Source organism: Xyrauchen texanus, chromosome 44 (assembly GCF_025860055.1).
Source record: "Xyrauchen texanus isolate HMW12.3.18 chromosome 44, RBS_HiC_50CHRs, whole genome shotgun sequence".
Lineage (NCBI taxonomy): Eukaryota > Metazoa > Chordata > Actinopteri > Cypriniformes > Catostomidae > Xyrauchen > Xyrauchen texanus.
Genome location: NC_068319.1, coordinates 3122708 through 3139619, shown reverse-complemented (window position 1 = coordinate 3139619; position 16912 = coordinate 3122708). Strand labels below are relative to the sequence as shown.

The 16912-nt window shown below is 37.4% G+C and overlaps 1 protein-coding gene across 4 annotated transcripts in view; it reads left to right on the top strand.

Annotated features, from left to right (window-relative positions):
* The window catches only part of LOC127636844 (phosphatidylinositol 4-kinase alpha-like), a 47694-nt gene extending 31510 nt beyond the window's left edge, over positions 1-16184 (top strand). For all 4 annotated transcript variants that reach the window (XM_052117615.1, XM_052117613.1, XM_052117614.1 and 1 more), the window contains exons 37-55: positions 882-1040; positions 1403-1482; positions 1568-1767; positions 3162-3252; positions 3590-3757; positions 4097-4150; positions 4277-4397; positions 4631-4760; positions 4964-5034; positions 6676-6748; positions 6870-6940; positions 7062-7171; positions 7566-7670; positions 7754-7879; positions 8000-8120; positions 9687-9846; positions 10112-10201; positions 10301-10384; positions 12942-16184. In XM_052117615.1, the coding sequence (XP_051973575.1) occupies positions 882-1040; positions 1403-1482; positions 1568-1767; positions 3162-3252; positions 3590-3757; positions 4097-4150; positions 4277-4397; positions 4631-4760; positions 4964-5034; positions 6676-6748; positions 6870-6940; positions 7062-7171; positions 7566-7670; positions 7754-7879; positions 8000-8120; positions 9687-9846; positions 10112-10201; positions 10301-10384; positions 12942-12993 (2066 nt within the window). In that variant the 3' untranslated portion in view covers positions 12994-16184. The remainder of the gene's footprint in view (positions 1-881; positions 1041-1402; positions 1483-1567; positions 1768-3161; positions 3253-3589; positions 3758-4096; positions 4151-4276; positions 4398-4630; positions 4761-4963; positions 5035-6675; positions 6749-6869; positions 6941-7061; positions 7172-7565; positions 7671-7753; positions 7880-7999; positions 8121-9686; positions 9847-10111; positions 10202-10300; positions 10385-12941) is intronic.
* Positions 16185-16912: the final 728 nt, after the last annotated feature.

Below are 16912 nucleotides of genomic sequence, written 5' to 3'. Positions count from 1 at the left end.
GAACTAATCCATTTACATTTATGCATTTGGCAGACGCTTTTATCCAAAGCGACTTACAGTGCAATTATTACAAGGACAATCCCTCCGGCGCAACCTGGAGTTAAGTGTCTTGCTCAAGAACACAATGGTGGTGGCTATGGGGATCGAACCAACAACCTTCTGCTTACCAGTTTAGTGCTTTAGCCCACTACGCCACCACCTTTAGACACATTTGTATAGTTTTGTAGTTACTGAAGATAGCAAAGATAATCGCTACACTTTTTGGTTTTCACTCATTTATGTAGTTAATGTTTACCCTAAACCTTTGATATTTTACCTCAAACATTTTTGACATGTCAGCAGTCATGACACATATCAATGAAACATATAACTTAATCAAGTCGGTTAAAATTAAACTGGAAGCACACAAAGACCGATGTTACATTTATTCAGTTTCAGGCACTTTCGTGTGCAATGAGATGTTTTTATTAAAACGAAAAAATCTCAACTTGTTTTCTTTTTGTCAAGCTGCAATTTTGCCAAATTATACAAAAGGTGTGAAATATGATTTAAGTGTCTGTATGTAATATACATAAAATTATAGCTATAATAAATTATTTTATAGATATAGCTCAAAAATGACATAAATCTCTTGACATAGTAGACAAAAGAAATAATCAAGTGTAAAAAAAATTTAGCGAGAAGTCAACAGTGTTAAAAGTGCCTGAAGTTGAAGAAACATCCAGATAAGCTTATAAATTCATATTTGTTCCTTTGATTTTGGGCTGAAAAATGTTCCAGACATGTTCTTCTTGAGATTCACCCTAATGTTGTCAATGTTGGATACCAGAGAGGAGTAAAATTCCTCCAAATCCTTCGCTTGACAATGTGTCCTCTCACAGACAACCAGGATCCTTCGCTGAACAGTTTGTCGGTGATGAACGCCGCCGACCCCAGAAACAACATGGACATGACGGTGGGCTCGCGCCAGCAGAGCGCTCAGGGTTGGATCAACACCGTCCCCCTGTCCAGCGGCATGTCCACCATATCCAAGAAATCAGGTATCGCTCAAACACACAAGCAGCTCTTCTGGCCAGCACACTCGTCCTGAGTCGATTTAATTGTTTAATCGTATTAGTCGATGTGCTAATGCTATGGATCTGCCTACTGGCTAGCACAGGTCAGCACTGCTCAGGATGGGCCTCTTTTAGCTTCATTTGAGCAGCTGCAAAAGAAAATGGACACCAGGGTTGGACTGTATTATCCAACCAGCTAGTCAGCTAAATTAAAGTATTACATAAGCACCTCCATAAGTGGATACTAGCTCTAGGCCTACAGATGTATAGTAGACGTCCAACTAGGTTAATGTGAAGCCCACAGACAGCTCTTGTATTATGTCTTCTCATGTTTTCATTTGCTCTAGGAATGTCCAAAAAGAGCAACCGAGGAACCCAGTTACACAAGTACTACATGAAGCGCAGGACACTACTTTTGGCTTTGCTGGTAGGGTCATCTTTTCTTCCTCCGTGCCTGTTTAACAAAAGCAAAATAAACCTGAGTCCTGATGATTCCTGTGGTTTTTTTACAGGCCAGTGAGATTGAGCGACTGACCACGTGGTACAACCCGCTGTCCACGCAGGAGCTAGCCATCGCCACAGAGCAGTCCGTGGAGACCAGCATCTCCAATTGGAGATCCAAATACATCAACTTGAGTGAGAAACAGTGGAAAGATAACGTTAATCTAGCGTGGAGTATCGCTCCTTACCTGGCCATGCAACTGCCAGTCAGGTATGTCAACAACATGCCTGTGCCATACGAGCTTTAGTCAGTGGTGCAGAAATTACAGACAGACACTTTTTTTAAACAGAATTGCAAAAATAATAGCTCTGTTTGTAATTGCTCTTTTTCAGCAGTATGCACATTTTTGTATGCATAGGATACTCCGATGACCTGCTGCATTTACTAAAATGTGCAACCAGAGCACACTGCATACTGTATCCCACAAACCAGATAAATTCATTATTTGAATGGACTGCCAAAAGTTTTTAGATTTTTGATCCAAGTTTTTTTTTTTATATATTAGATTAAAAATGCCCTCTGGGCGCCTCCCTAGGGAGGTGTTTCAGGCACGTCCAGCTGGGAGGCCTCGAGGAAGACCCAGGACTAGGTGGAGAGATTACATCTCCACAATGGCCTGGGAACGCCTCGGGGTCCCCAGTCAGAGCTGGTTAATGTGGCTCGTGATAGGGAAGTTTAGGGCCCCCTGCTGGAGCTGCTTGATTAGCCTGATAAGGGACCGGGTGTGTAGAATCACAACCCGGCCCCGCCCTCCACCCTGCCACAGTAGCATATACTGTAACTAGCATTACGGCATATTACTGTTAAGAAAAATAAAGCGTAGGCAGTAAACTGTAAGCAATACGCAAGTGTTTCATCAGGGATGTGCGAATTTTGTGTAGTGTCGTCCCAAATGTTACACTAAAGGCCAAAGTATACTTCGGCTGTCCCCGTTGCTGATCGCTCCGCACACTGTATGCATGACTATGCCTGTCGCGATTAATAAATAATCATCTGATCGCAGTTATTTGATCTAACCGCGGTTATTGTGCACTTCAAATTTCAATCACATTTTAATGACCAAATAAGGGAATTTTAAGCAAATATAGAAACGCCATAAACGGCACGTTTGTGTGTTTTTCGTTGAACTCCGAGCATCACTGAGCCGTATCGCGGCTTTAAACCAGAGCAGCTCCTGTCTGGAAGAGCACGTGAAGCTCTTCTCAAGTGTGCTGTCAGCAGAGGCTCGTGCCAAATTTTCCCATTTTCATAATCGGCTTGTCAGTCAGTGTTAAGGATAATAATGTGTATAATAAGGCACGTGCAATACGGGACGCAGCTGTAGCCTCTCCCCAAACTCGCGCCATTGGTTGTGCCCGAAGTTGACGTGCCGAACCGTTCAACCGTTCAAAAAAAAAAGAGTGATGTTTTGATAGCACCACAGAGTCACAGTTCTTCCGCTTTTGGGGGAAATCAACGTACGATTGGCATACTTGTGATTGAATCTGCATATTAAACTGGACTAACATGATGAAAAAAATGAAACATATCAGCTTTAATATGAATTTACATTTCAGAGTTCATGTTTTTAAGACAATGTAATGACCTCTTTTCACACTTTGTAGGTTTAAAAACTCAGATGCCATTGTGGCTGAAGTGACCCGTCTGGTTCGACTGGATCCTGGTGCTGTCAGTGATGTCCCAGAGGCTGTTAAAGTAAGAGCATGACCACCATTCTGACTCAAATTACAGAACGATGAAAATACATTCAAACGCAGAAGATTTATGAACTTAAAAGTGAAAGAATTATGAATGTAAAGGTAATGAATTTAGCTAGATATGCAAACTCAAACAGTATGCAACAAAGGGGTCTGTGGTATCAGGACTTAAGTAGGATGTCCCAACACTGGCATATCGTCATGCTACATATGTAAAAGTACGAACTGTACATACTTATAGTTTCTAGTGGAAATATGTGAATTGGGATGCAGCTATTAACTACTTCCAACTGTCTCAAATTATTCTCTTGTGGTATATATTGTCCCCCCTATAGTTCCTTGTGACGTGGCACACTATTGATGCCGACTCTCCAGAACTGAGCCACATCCTCTGCTGGGCACCTGCGGATCCACCCACCGGACTCTCGTACTTCTCCAGCATGTACCCCCCCCATCCACTCACCGCTCAGTATGGAGTCAAAGTACTGCGCTCCTTCCCTCCTGTATGTACCAGCAGGGCGGCGCTACAGTCTTTTCTACCTTTAGACTCCCTTTGCATGCATTTACTCACCCTCATGTCGTTCCAAACCCATATTGACTTTCTTCTGGAAAACGCCAAAGGAGAGGTTAGGTCTTTTATTGCATGGAAAAAGATGCAATTAAAATAAATGGTGACTGAGATTATCGAACATCCCTTTAGTGTTCCATGGAAGAAAGTCATGTGGTTTGGAACAACATGAGGGTGAGTAAATTGTGATGCATAGTCGGTGTGGCTGAACTACTTTTAAAAGTCTCTGTGATTTTTATTTTATTTTTTATTATGTTTTTTTTTTCTCTTTCAGGATGCAATTTTGTTTTACATTCCTCAAATTGTACAAGCTCTGCGATATGACAAGGTGAGGAAGATCTGAACTCTGACCCCTCCTAAACTACCTCACCCCTTGTAATGTCAAACAGTCATTTCAGGTGACTCATAAACCTTCAGGAACATAATATAAATTCTTTCTTGTTGTTTATGACAGATGGGTTACGTGCGAGAGTACATAATGTGGGCCGCACAGAAGTCTCAACTCCTCGCTCACCAGTTTATCTGGAACATGAATACCAACATCTTCCTAGATGAAGAGGGACATCAGAAAGATCGTATGTGACAAACTTCAGAGGCAGTTTTAAAATTCAATATGCACATTAAAAGCCCCTCTGACATCCAGAATTTCATTGAGAGACCAGCTTTTATTAGGGTATCATACCAAAATAATATAATTTGTCACAAAGAAACTGCCCAGTTTTACATTTGTCATGGGAAAAAAGTGCATGTACCCATATCCATATATATATAAATATATATAGAGTGTCCTGTTTGTCCTGTGTCACAGCGGACATCGGTGAGCTTTTGGAGCAGATGGTTGAAGAGATCACACACTCTTTGTCTGGTCCTGCTAAAGACTTCTACCAGCGCGAGTTTGATTTCTTCAACAAGATCACCAACGTGTCAGCCATTATCAAGTATGTGCACTATATAGGGTGAAAAAGGGCATGGACATATTTGAGTTTTAATTTTCAAGATTGTTTTTGTATCTCTTGCATTACTAGCCACACCCACATATATATATATATATATATATATATATATATATATATATATATATATATATATATATATAGACTCTTGTGTTGGTAAACTGCACCGTTGTCTTTGTTTTTACCAGGCCTGTTCCTAAAGGAGAAGAGCGAAAGAGAGCGTGTTTGAAAGCACTGTCAGAAATCAAAGTTCAGCCAGGTCAGCATTCACTCTCACTCATAGTTATTTGCAATAAATGACTGAACAGATTATTTGGGTATGTGGGTCACTGACAAATAATTGCTGATAATTATAAATATGTCAAATATCTAGTTTACTATAGGTTTGATACACCATCTGACTTTGATGTGGTGGACAAATGTTTTAAAATCCTAATAATAATTGTGAACATAATTTTTTTTAATTTATTTTATTTATTTTTTTTTATAAAAGATTATTCCAAACTACTTGTGCCAACAACAACAAAAAAGAAATGAGCTTTTAATGATACTTTTATTTTTATTCACTATCTCTGCATGGTTACACCACCAAGACATTTTTTAATAGACAAAGTATCAAAATGAATGCGTTTCTTTGAACAGAAATTAAAAACATGTGTGAATTGTGTTTGATCCCTTTAAGCTCTGAAGGTGTTTTTAAAGATTTCTTGTTTCAGTTGCATACCCAAAATGAAAGGCTTATACAGTAACTCGACAAAAAAACAAAATGAGTGTCAAGTGTTTGGTATCATTTTAAAGAAAACTTCAAGTTTTTTAATTATATAGATTATGATACATTCTGAGACTCTCAGTTGAAAAATTATTAAAAAAAACAGAAATTGAGCCAAAAATGTACTATTTGTCTAATTTGACATTATATATCTTAGGGTGTAAATAATGAAGATAAAAAAATGCTTTTGTTTAGTTCCAGATAATGTCAACTGTATCTGAGAAAAATGCTGTGTTGATACGACAAAGCAATCAAAAGTTATAGCATTACAAAAATTATTTATCATAGTGTCCAAAAACATCTCCAAGTGTCCAAAAGCCTCTCCAAAAACATAATAATTGTGCATAAGAACTAATTACACATGCAAACACAACAATTACTAAAGGTTTACATAGCATGCAGACATGATTTTAGTCATGAGATTACACAGAATGAGTTTCATTCTGTGTCATTTGAGTCATCATTGAGTCTGTGTCATGTATTTGGCGCCATCTCCTGGTGGTCATATGTAACATTGTGCTTCATGTGGATTATCTAATGATCTATACATCTGATTATCTTGTGTGTGGACTCGTTTGAAAGATAATCACCGCCTCTAAATAATGATATGTGATATTTTATGTTCCGTTTCTTGAAGTTATAAGCAAAAACGCGGCATATAAGCAACACCAACATAATTGTCAAAGACATATGCTTAGCTATTACTTGCTCTATTTTTTGTCTGTGAGTAAAACAAATATGCTGGTTGTATTCTACTCTTTGAGAGCTTTCCAGCAACATATGACACATGACTATTTTATCAGTTTGATGTTTTAACAGACTGTGATATGTACAGTGGAATTGTTTTTATAAATGATAAAAACGGAAAACTTCTAATTTGTCTGCAAATTTCAAAGCACTTGTTCAGTTTTGGTCATAATTACTGCAGCTTTCAAACTATACCTATTTTGTGTTGGTCAAGACTGTATTTATTAATACTTTGACGATTATTTAGTTTTCTCACAGGCCCGCAGGTGGGTGAGCTTAAAGGGTTAATGTATAGAGTCAGACAAAAACAAATGAGTATCTCAGCATTGACTCATTTGTGTTTATTTTGTCTTCTGTTTAATTACTTTTCATCCCTGTAATCAGGATGCTATTTGCCGAGCAACCCTGAAGCAATCGTCCTCGACATCGACTACAAGTCGGGAACTCCTATGCAGAGGTATTGCAAACATTACAGAGCGCCATAAACTCACGTGATATCTCTAATTAAAATGCCATTTTCAATACTGATTTATGGGATTTATAGAGCAATGGCGTCATTAAGCTGCTTGTTTTCACAGTGCCGCTAAAGCTCCTTATCTGGCAAAATTCAAAGTCAAGAGGTGTGGTGTGAGTGAGCTGGAGAAAGAGGGTGAGTCAGGGATGATCTTCCCTTCATATACCATGAACTTACACCTGATACAATTGGTTACCATTTGGAAAGATGTGTGTGTACAGTTTCCATACTGTTCTAAATGGTCTGCCATGTCCAGGCCTGCGCTGCCAATCCGAATCTGAAGAGGAAGCTGATGAGGATCCTGAAGCGCCTCAAAATATCTGTTGGCAGGCGGCCATCTTTAAAGTGGGCGATGACTGCAGACAGGTCTGTATATTCTGAAACATCATGTCCAACTTAAAGGAATAGTTCAGATGGTGTACACTGGAAAAAATTATTAGTTGGCCCAACAACCATAATGTATGAAAAATAAATAGCTTCTACTCAGAAATGTTTACATTTGGGGGCGGCTGTGGCTCAGGTGGTAGAGCGGGTCAGCCTCTAATCGCAGGGTTTGCGCCCACATGACTCCACATGCCGAAGTGTCCTTGGGCAAGACACAGTGGCAGCTCTGCCACCATTGGTGTGTGAATGTGAGTGTGAATGTGTGTGTGAATAGGACATATTGACAATTGTATTTAACACTGAATATTCCAAAACCTTCAACGTTTCTGATTTCCTGCATCATTAAACTGATCATTTGGTCTCTCTCTGGTGTTAGGACATGCTTGCTCTTCAGATTATCGGTCTGTTCAAGAACATCTTTCAGCTCGTGGGTCTGGATCTGTATGTGTTTCCGTACAGAGTTGTGGCCACGGCTCCTGGAGTGAGTGCATCTCCATTTTTACCATGATTCATATTGTGCACTCACCTGTTAATGTGCCGCTCACACTTATTCGCTGTTTTCAGTGTGGCGTGATTGAATGTATCCCGGACTGTAAGTCACGTGACCAGCTCGGCAGGCAGACAGACTTTGGCATATACGACTACTTCAGGAACCAGTACGGAGATGAGTCCACCCTGGCCTTCCAGAAGGTGACGAACATTTCAAAACCAGCAATCTGGCTGACTGCACCATGCTTTAGCAAACTATATAGATTAACGTCCTGCGTGTCTGTGCATCTTTTGTCATTTCTTGCTTCCTCTCTCTTAAAGGCTCGATATAACTTCATCCGTAGTATGGCTGCATACAGTCTGCTGCTCTTCCTGTTACAAATCAAAGACAGACACAACGGAAACATCATGCTGGATAGCAAAGGACACCTCATACACATCGGTCAGTTTTGCAGGTTTTCTTGTAGAGGAAACAATTTGTTTAGGACCATTTTCAACCGTGTCTCTTTTAGTTAAACACTGTTTTTGCTTCTGCACCTTTAAAGCCGATCCACACCTCAAATGTTTGTTTTCAATCATTTCTTTACTGGTGATGTAAATACATAAATAAGTGATGATAAAAACTACAGGTAAAAACAATTACCTTGGAAAGGTGTCAGCTTCATTATTTTATTTTGACACGTAGGACTATTACTGTAATGCTAAATGGTCTGCACTTATATAGCGCTTTTTAACTTTAGCGGTTTTCAAAGCTCTTTACACTGTGACTCATTCACACACCAATGAAGGCAGAGCTGCCATGCAAGGCGCTAGCCTACCATTGGGAGCAACTTGGGGTTCAGTGTCTTGCCCAAGGACACTTCGGCATGTGGAGTCATGTGGGCCGGTAATCGAACCACCAACCCTGGGATTAGTGGCTGACCCGCTCTACCACCTGAGCCACAGCCGCCCCTCAATCAGTTGACTTCAGCACCACATGTTGCATTATACGCCAATGGCAGAAAAATAATAATAATATAAATACAGTAACGTTTCCGCATATTTGGTTTTAGGACCCCTAACGATGCATTTTAAAGCTTTGCAGATGTACATTTCTGATATCCAAAAACTAGATATAGTTATTCCACTAACTGAAGAGGAAGATGTGTCACTTATCACAAAATCGAGACTTTTACATTATTGTTTTTATGTGAATAAATAAAGGTACGTTTCTAATTTTCACAGTATTTGTACTTCAGACCTTTGTTTTGTCAGACAAGAAAAATTAGCCTTCTACCATGTGACCCACATTTGGTTTTCGACTGTTGAAATTACACCTAGAGCCATATCGAGAGCCCCATATCTTTATGATTAATCCGTATAGGGTCCTAAAAATGAAGATACCAAATTAAAAGTTTGTTCTGGAGCAGAAACTCTAAAGATATTAAGATATATTGTAATACTTCTGGAGTTATAGGCACTCCAACTTTGGAAAAACAACACAAAAATTTGTTTTTTCCAATGTTTGGACTCACACCATTGGCATATAATAGAACAATTGGTGCTGAAATCAACTGACTTTAGTAATAGACCTACTTATCTCTGTGAAAAAATTAAATAATGAAGCTGACACCTTTCTAAGCTCATATGTTTGACCTGTAGTTATGCTCCAAATGTTCATTTTGACCCTCACTCTACAAAATAATGGATTACTCGGTAAATATTGATCCATGGGATTTTAATATTCCGGCTTTCATAATCATTTATGTTTATCTTTCCTCAGAAAAACATTCTAAAATGTGGATATTTGACATGGAATATCCCAAATGGAAAAGCTAATCTTTTGGCAGTTTAGTTTCAATTAGTGAACGGTGTTGTTAACGTTAAAATATGTCAACATAGTACATCAAACTCTTTTATTTCAAAAGTGAAATGGTAAAAATCCTTGCTATGATTTGACCAACGTAATTCAAATCAATTCCTGTCAAGAAAGTAGTTTCATTTTTATGTATATTTTTGTGTCTCATAGACTTCGGCTTTATGTTTGAGAGTTCTCCTGGTGGTAATCTGGGCTGGGAGCCCGACATCAAACTGACCGATGAGATGGTGATGATCATGGGTGGCAAGATGGAGGCCACTCCCTTTAAATGGTTCATGGAGATGTGTGTGCGAGGATACCTGGCCGTAAGGTGAGATCTTAGAGCCGCTCTTCAATATTTCAGCATCCTGAGAGATGATTGATTAGATGAGACGTGTTGACAAGCGAGTCTGTTCGCAAAGACTTTGAGAGAGTTTTGGCTTTCCTCTGTGTGCGGTTTCAGTCTCCTTCAAACCACCGATATTGTACGATTGCTCCAAATGAGATAATCTGATTTTGTCTCGAAATGAAAATGAAAATTTGTACTAAAGTGGCTTTTAGGATGGAGTGAGAGAAACATTTCTTCTGTATCTCAGGCCATATATGGATGCTGTTGTGTCATTGGTGACCTTGATGCTGGACACCGGTCTGCCCTGTTTCAGAGGACAAACTATCAAACTTCTCAAGTATGTTACTGAGAATTATATGATAAATGAATACTCTAATGTACCATTTCTTCTTTTGAAATGTTGATAGCTGTATGACTGTCCATTTGTGTTTTTCAGACAAAGGTTTAATCCCAACATGAGTGAGAAAGAAGCTGCTGCCTTCATGATTAAAATCATAGAGCGCTGCTTTCTCAGTAGCAGGTACAAAACATCGTTTTTATCACATAATATTTAAAGAAAGCATGAATAGACTCTTTCTGATTGTGCATGCTATTCTTTTATCAAAATGGAACCACTTTGAAACAACTTTTCTTGTCAGCTGATGAAACCAGGGTCATGTGGGCGGAGATAAACAACATTAAACCAATAATATCAAAGCATACTTTTCTTAATGGAATCAAATCTGATGGATAAATTCAAGTCCTGCCCACATTATGCCCTGCTGAATATTCAGTTTCACACAGAATTGTGCCACAGAACTGAATTTACCTGCATTGCAAATACCATTTTATGTTATCTTTAAAATATCTGCACTTTTTATTGCTCCAAATGTTTTTTTAAATCCAAGATCTAGTTTTTACTCCACCGCAATGAGAGGAAATCACTCGCTTTTGCAACCAGATTTCACACTATGCAACTAAAAATGTATATATTTGGCAACCGGCTGGTAAATGTTCAGATTTCACTCAGCAGTAATTGTAAATATAGTGGTGAAGTGTTCAGCCGCGAGATCCTTTAACTGCATGTTGAGAGTAAAAGTTGTTCCATGTCCAAAGACGAGATCCACACAACCCATTTGTCATTGAATAATGTCTCTTTTAATACCCTTTCTGTTCTCTACAGTCAGTTGTTGATCAAAAACAACAAAAAGGAAACATTTCATTCTAATCAGGCATAGGACAGTTGAGATAAAGCCATTCAAGTCTCTCTCATTTAAAGAAGCTGTTTACAAAAATGCCGTCTTTAAGAGACAGTAGCGTTTTTTTAGCACGTGTTCAACAAATCAATGTAATCAAATGTAAATAGTACAAATATGCAAGTAAACAATAAACATGTAACAAAATATAATATATGCAATATAATATAATATTTATTGATTGGATACATTGATTTGTTCATTTTTAAAAAGCTAAAATGTGACCAAAATGATAACCTAATAAACTAATAAAATATAATTATTAAAATTAATATTTTCGTAATGTACCTAGTTAGAAGGTCCCCTGTATAATTAACAGCATTAGCTGGGAGATCATTTATTTCACATGTAAGCAAAAGGGACATTATAATATATATATGTAATGTAACTATATTAGGGCTGTCGAACGCAATTAATCCTGTCCCTGGACCGTAATAAGGATTATTCCTTTTAGCTGAGCAATTCGAGCTTGTAGTACCACCTGTTTTCTCCAGGGGCCAGTAAGCGGAACTTGCTGTATAGGCAACGTGCAGCTTACATAGAGAGCAAACCACACTTACCGACAGCAGAAACACAAGATGAGAACAGGTTCTTGCGTTCAAACACAGAACGATGGAGCGCAAATCCGGAAGCAGGGATCTCAATTAAATTGTTTAATTTAATACAGAAACTGACAAACGGTGCGTTTATGACGCGACACAACCGAGACGGTCCAAAAGTGCCCATTGACGCATCCTTAAACAAGCCCTTATATTAAAACTCAGACTGATTGACGAATCAGTTGAAATTGATTGCTGTGAACTGTAGGCCAAAGATTGTCTAATGATCAATAATATTGAAATAAAAAATGTATTGCATTCTTTTTGTATTGTCTTTTTTAATGCTTCACTTGTGTGCCAAAATAAAGTACTGCATTTTAATTATCTGATTTTCTTTTTTATAAAATATATATTTATTTGTAATTTAAAGATATTATGATTTATATTAAATTAATGTTGTTTGAGGGGCATTCTTAGCAAATATTTATGTATGCGATTAATTAACTGGCTGTCCATGTAATCAATTTGAATACCATTTTTAATTGATTGACAGCCCTAAACTATATGAATCAATATTGTATCGGAATCGAATAAAAACGAGAGCTTGTGCATCTGAATCGGATCGGGAAATCTGTATCAATACCCAACCCTTAATAATTGTTTTTAATGGTATTAGCCCGCATTTTGTCCTTGCGGTCAGTTTTGACCCATATTAAAAACCATTTTAAATGCATAATTTCTTGATTAGTGTACAATGGCACTATATGGCCTTTTTATAATGTCAACTATATTACAACGATTTCTGATTTATTCTGCTTGTGTACATTTTAGAGTTACAATTTTAGTACACGCCTATTTAACAAATTAAACTCCATTGCCTTTTCCAACAGTCGAAATGGGTTAAACTTTGCATTTAACAATATGAGCCCCAGTATGAGGGGCTACATTTGAGAAAATGTGAAATATTTTTAGGTCAAATTAGATGTACAAAATAGATGTACAAAACTATTTAAAGCTGTAAAACATCAAGAAACTCTGAAGGTGAAAGGTCACAAGTGGTTCTTCCCCAACCGGTCAAAAGTGACCGGTTAAGTCAACGGAAGGAACAATTTGCTTTAAATGTATAAAAGTACATTTTCTCTTTTATTGTTTGTTTTGAAGTCTTGACAAAGTCACAACGTTTGGTTCCATTGCCAAAAACATAATTCGTTACCCTAAGACAGTAGGAGTGTTAATAATGTCCATATTTGAGACATTCGTTACAGTCATGTGACTTTCTCTGTTCTGTGTTTCTCCAAAACAGGAGCAAAACCTATGACATGCTGCAGTTTTACCAAAACCAGATCCCATACTGAGACCGGACATTCTCCTGTGATCCGTCTTCTCTCCGTCTGCCATTATCAGTCTATTAGAATCCATGATGAGCACTTTATAGATCTGAATTATTCACCCGTCCTGATTGGCCCCGATCGGTGCATCCAGGTGTGTCATTTCCTGTCGTGTTGCCTCAGGGCGTCTCTAGTGATTCGCTGTATTCAATCACTGCATGTATGTTCTCAGATCTCCCTTTAAGGCATTTTCCATGATGGTTGGTGTTTGTGTGAGTTTTGACATTCCGTTCCTTGTGTTTGGATGCATTCTTTAGCTCTACTTGAATATTTACAACTGGGTTTAGTTTGCGTCACCCAGAAAGCCATTTCTAAGACTATGGGACTGATTGCACTGTAGAATACGTGCTGTTGGCAAATTATCTGTGTTATGCAATACATTTTTTATTGTATGTTGTGTTTGACACTGAAAGACTGAATCTCACAAAACCTATGAAGAACCTGTTATGTCCGGATCATACTTTACTATGAAATTCAAAATAAATAATTTTTGCTTTCCGAAAAAGCCTATTTAAAGCATTAGTTCGCCCAAAAATTGTAATTCTCTCATTATTGACTAAGTCGTCCTAGATGTGTATGACTTTTCTTCTTCAGCAGAACTGAAATTATGATGTTTATAAGCACATTTAAGCTCTGTTTGTCCATACAATGCAAGTAAACAGGTGCCATGAGGCTTCTGGCTGATTGACGGTCCAAAAGGCATATTTAGGCCACATAAAAGTACTCCACATGACTTCAGTGGTCAGTTAATTTCTTCAGAAACAAATCAATAGGTTTGTGTAAGAAACATATCCATAACTAAAATGTTTTTAACTATAAATCGTTACTACCGTCAAACAGCCACCAGCCTGATGGCACCTGTTTACTTGCATTGTATGGACAAACAGAGCTTAAATGTGCTTATAAACATCTTAATTTCGGTTCTGCTGAAGAAGGAAAGTTGAGGTCACACATCTGACATCAATCATGAGACAATTTAAATTTTTGAGTGAACTTACCTTTTAAGATGTTTTGCATTTTTATAACAATTTAACACACTTTGCTCTCAAATCAGATCTTCTGTAAAACAAAAACTTCCAACTCTAATTACTGTAATGCGAAACAAAACAAAAAAAAAATGATTATTTGTCTTACATCAAAAGTGTTTAAACATTTGTCTTTAATTGATGCTGGTTTTAATACAAATTAAAAAAATTAATGTTTTTTACAAATAATTATCAAATTACATTATGATATGAAGTATTACAATAATAAGAATTTGGAGGAAAAATGTGTTGAGCTAACTCTTGTGAAAGTAGCATCACAATGCAAAAGGTATTAATGGTCTTAAAACAGGCTTCATTTTCTACATGCAAAATATATTTTCAGATTTTTTATTTTTCATTTTAAACTTTGTGAGATTCACCCATATTTCCCGTGTGTTTTCGACTAACAGGTATCTTCAACCTAAAAAGGAACATTTATGTTTTACTGACTTATCATATAGCTGGAGATCTTTGATCATTATATATGTGTCATTTGAACATATTGCATATATTTTTTTAAAAGCTTGTTTGGCTTTTACAAAAGAAGTCATTTTAAAATGGTTAAAATGGGGAAATGTATAAAATTTATTGCAGAGGTTTTATTTTGTTGGTGGGGTTTTCGACAATAGATTTGCTGTATAGCTGCAATTCCTAAAAAAATTACAAAATATAAGATTTGTTTAAATTTATTTTTACAGTCAATGGAAGAATCTTACGAAGAAATGTCCAAGTCGTATTTCATGCTAAAATCAAAATAAAATAAAAAGTGCAGCAAATATATCTACAATTGCACTTTAAAATTGAAACAATAATTTAAAAACCTTTTTTATATTTTAGCATTTCAGTAATGAGAATTATGGGTGTAAATGTGTTTGATTGTCATCAACGTAATGCCACAATGCAAAAGGTCCTGAAAAACATAATTTTTCGTTTGATTTTGGGATGAAACCTGACCCGGACAGTTCTTGACAGTTGTCATGAGATTAGCTGTCTGAATAGATGATAAAAGACAAGAAATTTGTACATATTAGAAACACAAACTTTAGTCTTACAAATAAATTGCATTTAATTTAATGCATAAATCAGATTATTTTAGCAGTATAAGGACAATAGAATATAGAAGCTATGCTCATTTCATCTTTGTGCATATATATATATATATGATCATCTTATATTTGTGACAACAAGAAAAATGTTTATTTCTGTGTATGTTTTAATTGATTAGCACCATCGTTGACAATCAAGTCGCTTATTGAATTGTTTTGTGTGTACCTGACTTCATGCTGTACCAATTCACTCATGTTCATGTTTGTCAGTGGAAAGTATGAAAACAAATACACTGAGAAATCGTTGAGAGTTGAGAACGTTTCATTACCTCAACATTGAAGCCATTACCAATGATATAAACGCTGTCTGTCCACATTTGCACTTTTAATATTTCATTGCTCTTAATTTAATCAAATGTAAAGAAATAGAAGACCTAAGATGATCCATTAAAAATATAAACACTTGGACAGAAACATGTTCTGTGTAATCTTTGCCGACTACGCCACATTTGTGAAAATGCTGTTATAGTAGTCTACAATAATTGCGCTCAAGAATCTGATCTGTCCCTTCTGTGTGCTGTACACCTTGAGGACAGTTCAGATACTATGACTCCTGCCTCCATTAATATTTAATTGGTTGATGTAGCCTGCCGCAGAACTGCTGAGCGAATCCTTAAGGGCGAGGTCACAGGGCCATCTCATATATGGATCTACTACATTTAACACATACACATTTTGTAACAGGAAGCTGCAGCTCTAAAATCTGATTGGATGAGCCCTGTTTGAAGTCATTGTAAATAGTTCAAATAAATACTCTTATCTTATTTGAATGTGCCAAGTTGCTGCAAACCAATAAAACTGCCTACAGTTAATGGCTAATGAACTATATTTCTTGACGAAAGAATTGATTATTAGTAGTGATTGCTAATGCTATTGCTCATACTCAGGGTTAGGGATTTGAACAAAACGTAATAAGTATTAAAATTTGGATAACGTTAATCTCGTCAATGAAATTACTTGCGAAAATGTTTGTTGACAAAGCGTTTTTTGTTTTCATCAACAATAATGATGCATCAGACGCATCGTGACGATAATATTTTTTTTATTTAGAACATACTGTTGATATAAATATGACAAGATCTTGAAATCTGGGGGGCACGGAGCTCAGCGAGTATTGATGCAGAGTCGTGAGGTCTAATCCAGGGCGTGCTGAGTGTCTCCAGCCAGGTCACCTTAGCAACCAAATTGGTCCGGTTGCTAGGGAGGGTAGAGTCACATGGGGTAACCTCCTCGTTGTCGCTATAATATGGTTTGCTCTCGGTGGGGCACGTGGTGAGTGGTGCGTTGATGCCGCGGTGGATGGCATGAAGCCTCCACATGTGCTATGTCTCCGAGGCAACGCGCTCAACAAGACACGTGTTAAGATGTGTAGATTGATGGTCTCTGACGCAGAGGCAGATGGGTTTTCGTCCACCGCCATCCGGATTGAGGCGAGTCACTACGTGACCACGAGCACATTGGGAATTGGGCATTCCAAATTGGGTGAAAAAGGGGAAAAAATGATGACTAAATTAACAACTTGTGTAAAAATGAACACTGGCATGCATCATTGAAATGCAATAGTTTTCATTTACCGATTCCATTGTAGAAATAAAAATGTCACAGTTAACCATAATTACTTTAATCCATGAGTGAAAGTGTCCAATAACTGGGCTGTTACTGTGTAAGAAACGAATTAAGAGAGTAGTATTCGGCTGGTCATGTGATCATAACATGGCAGCCGCCATGACGGGACCCTCTCCATGTAGAATAAAA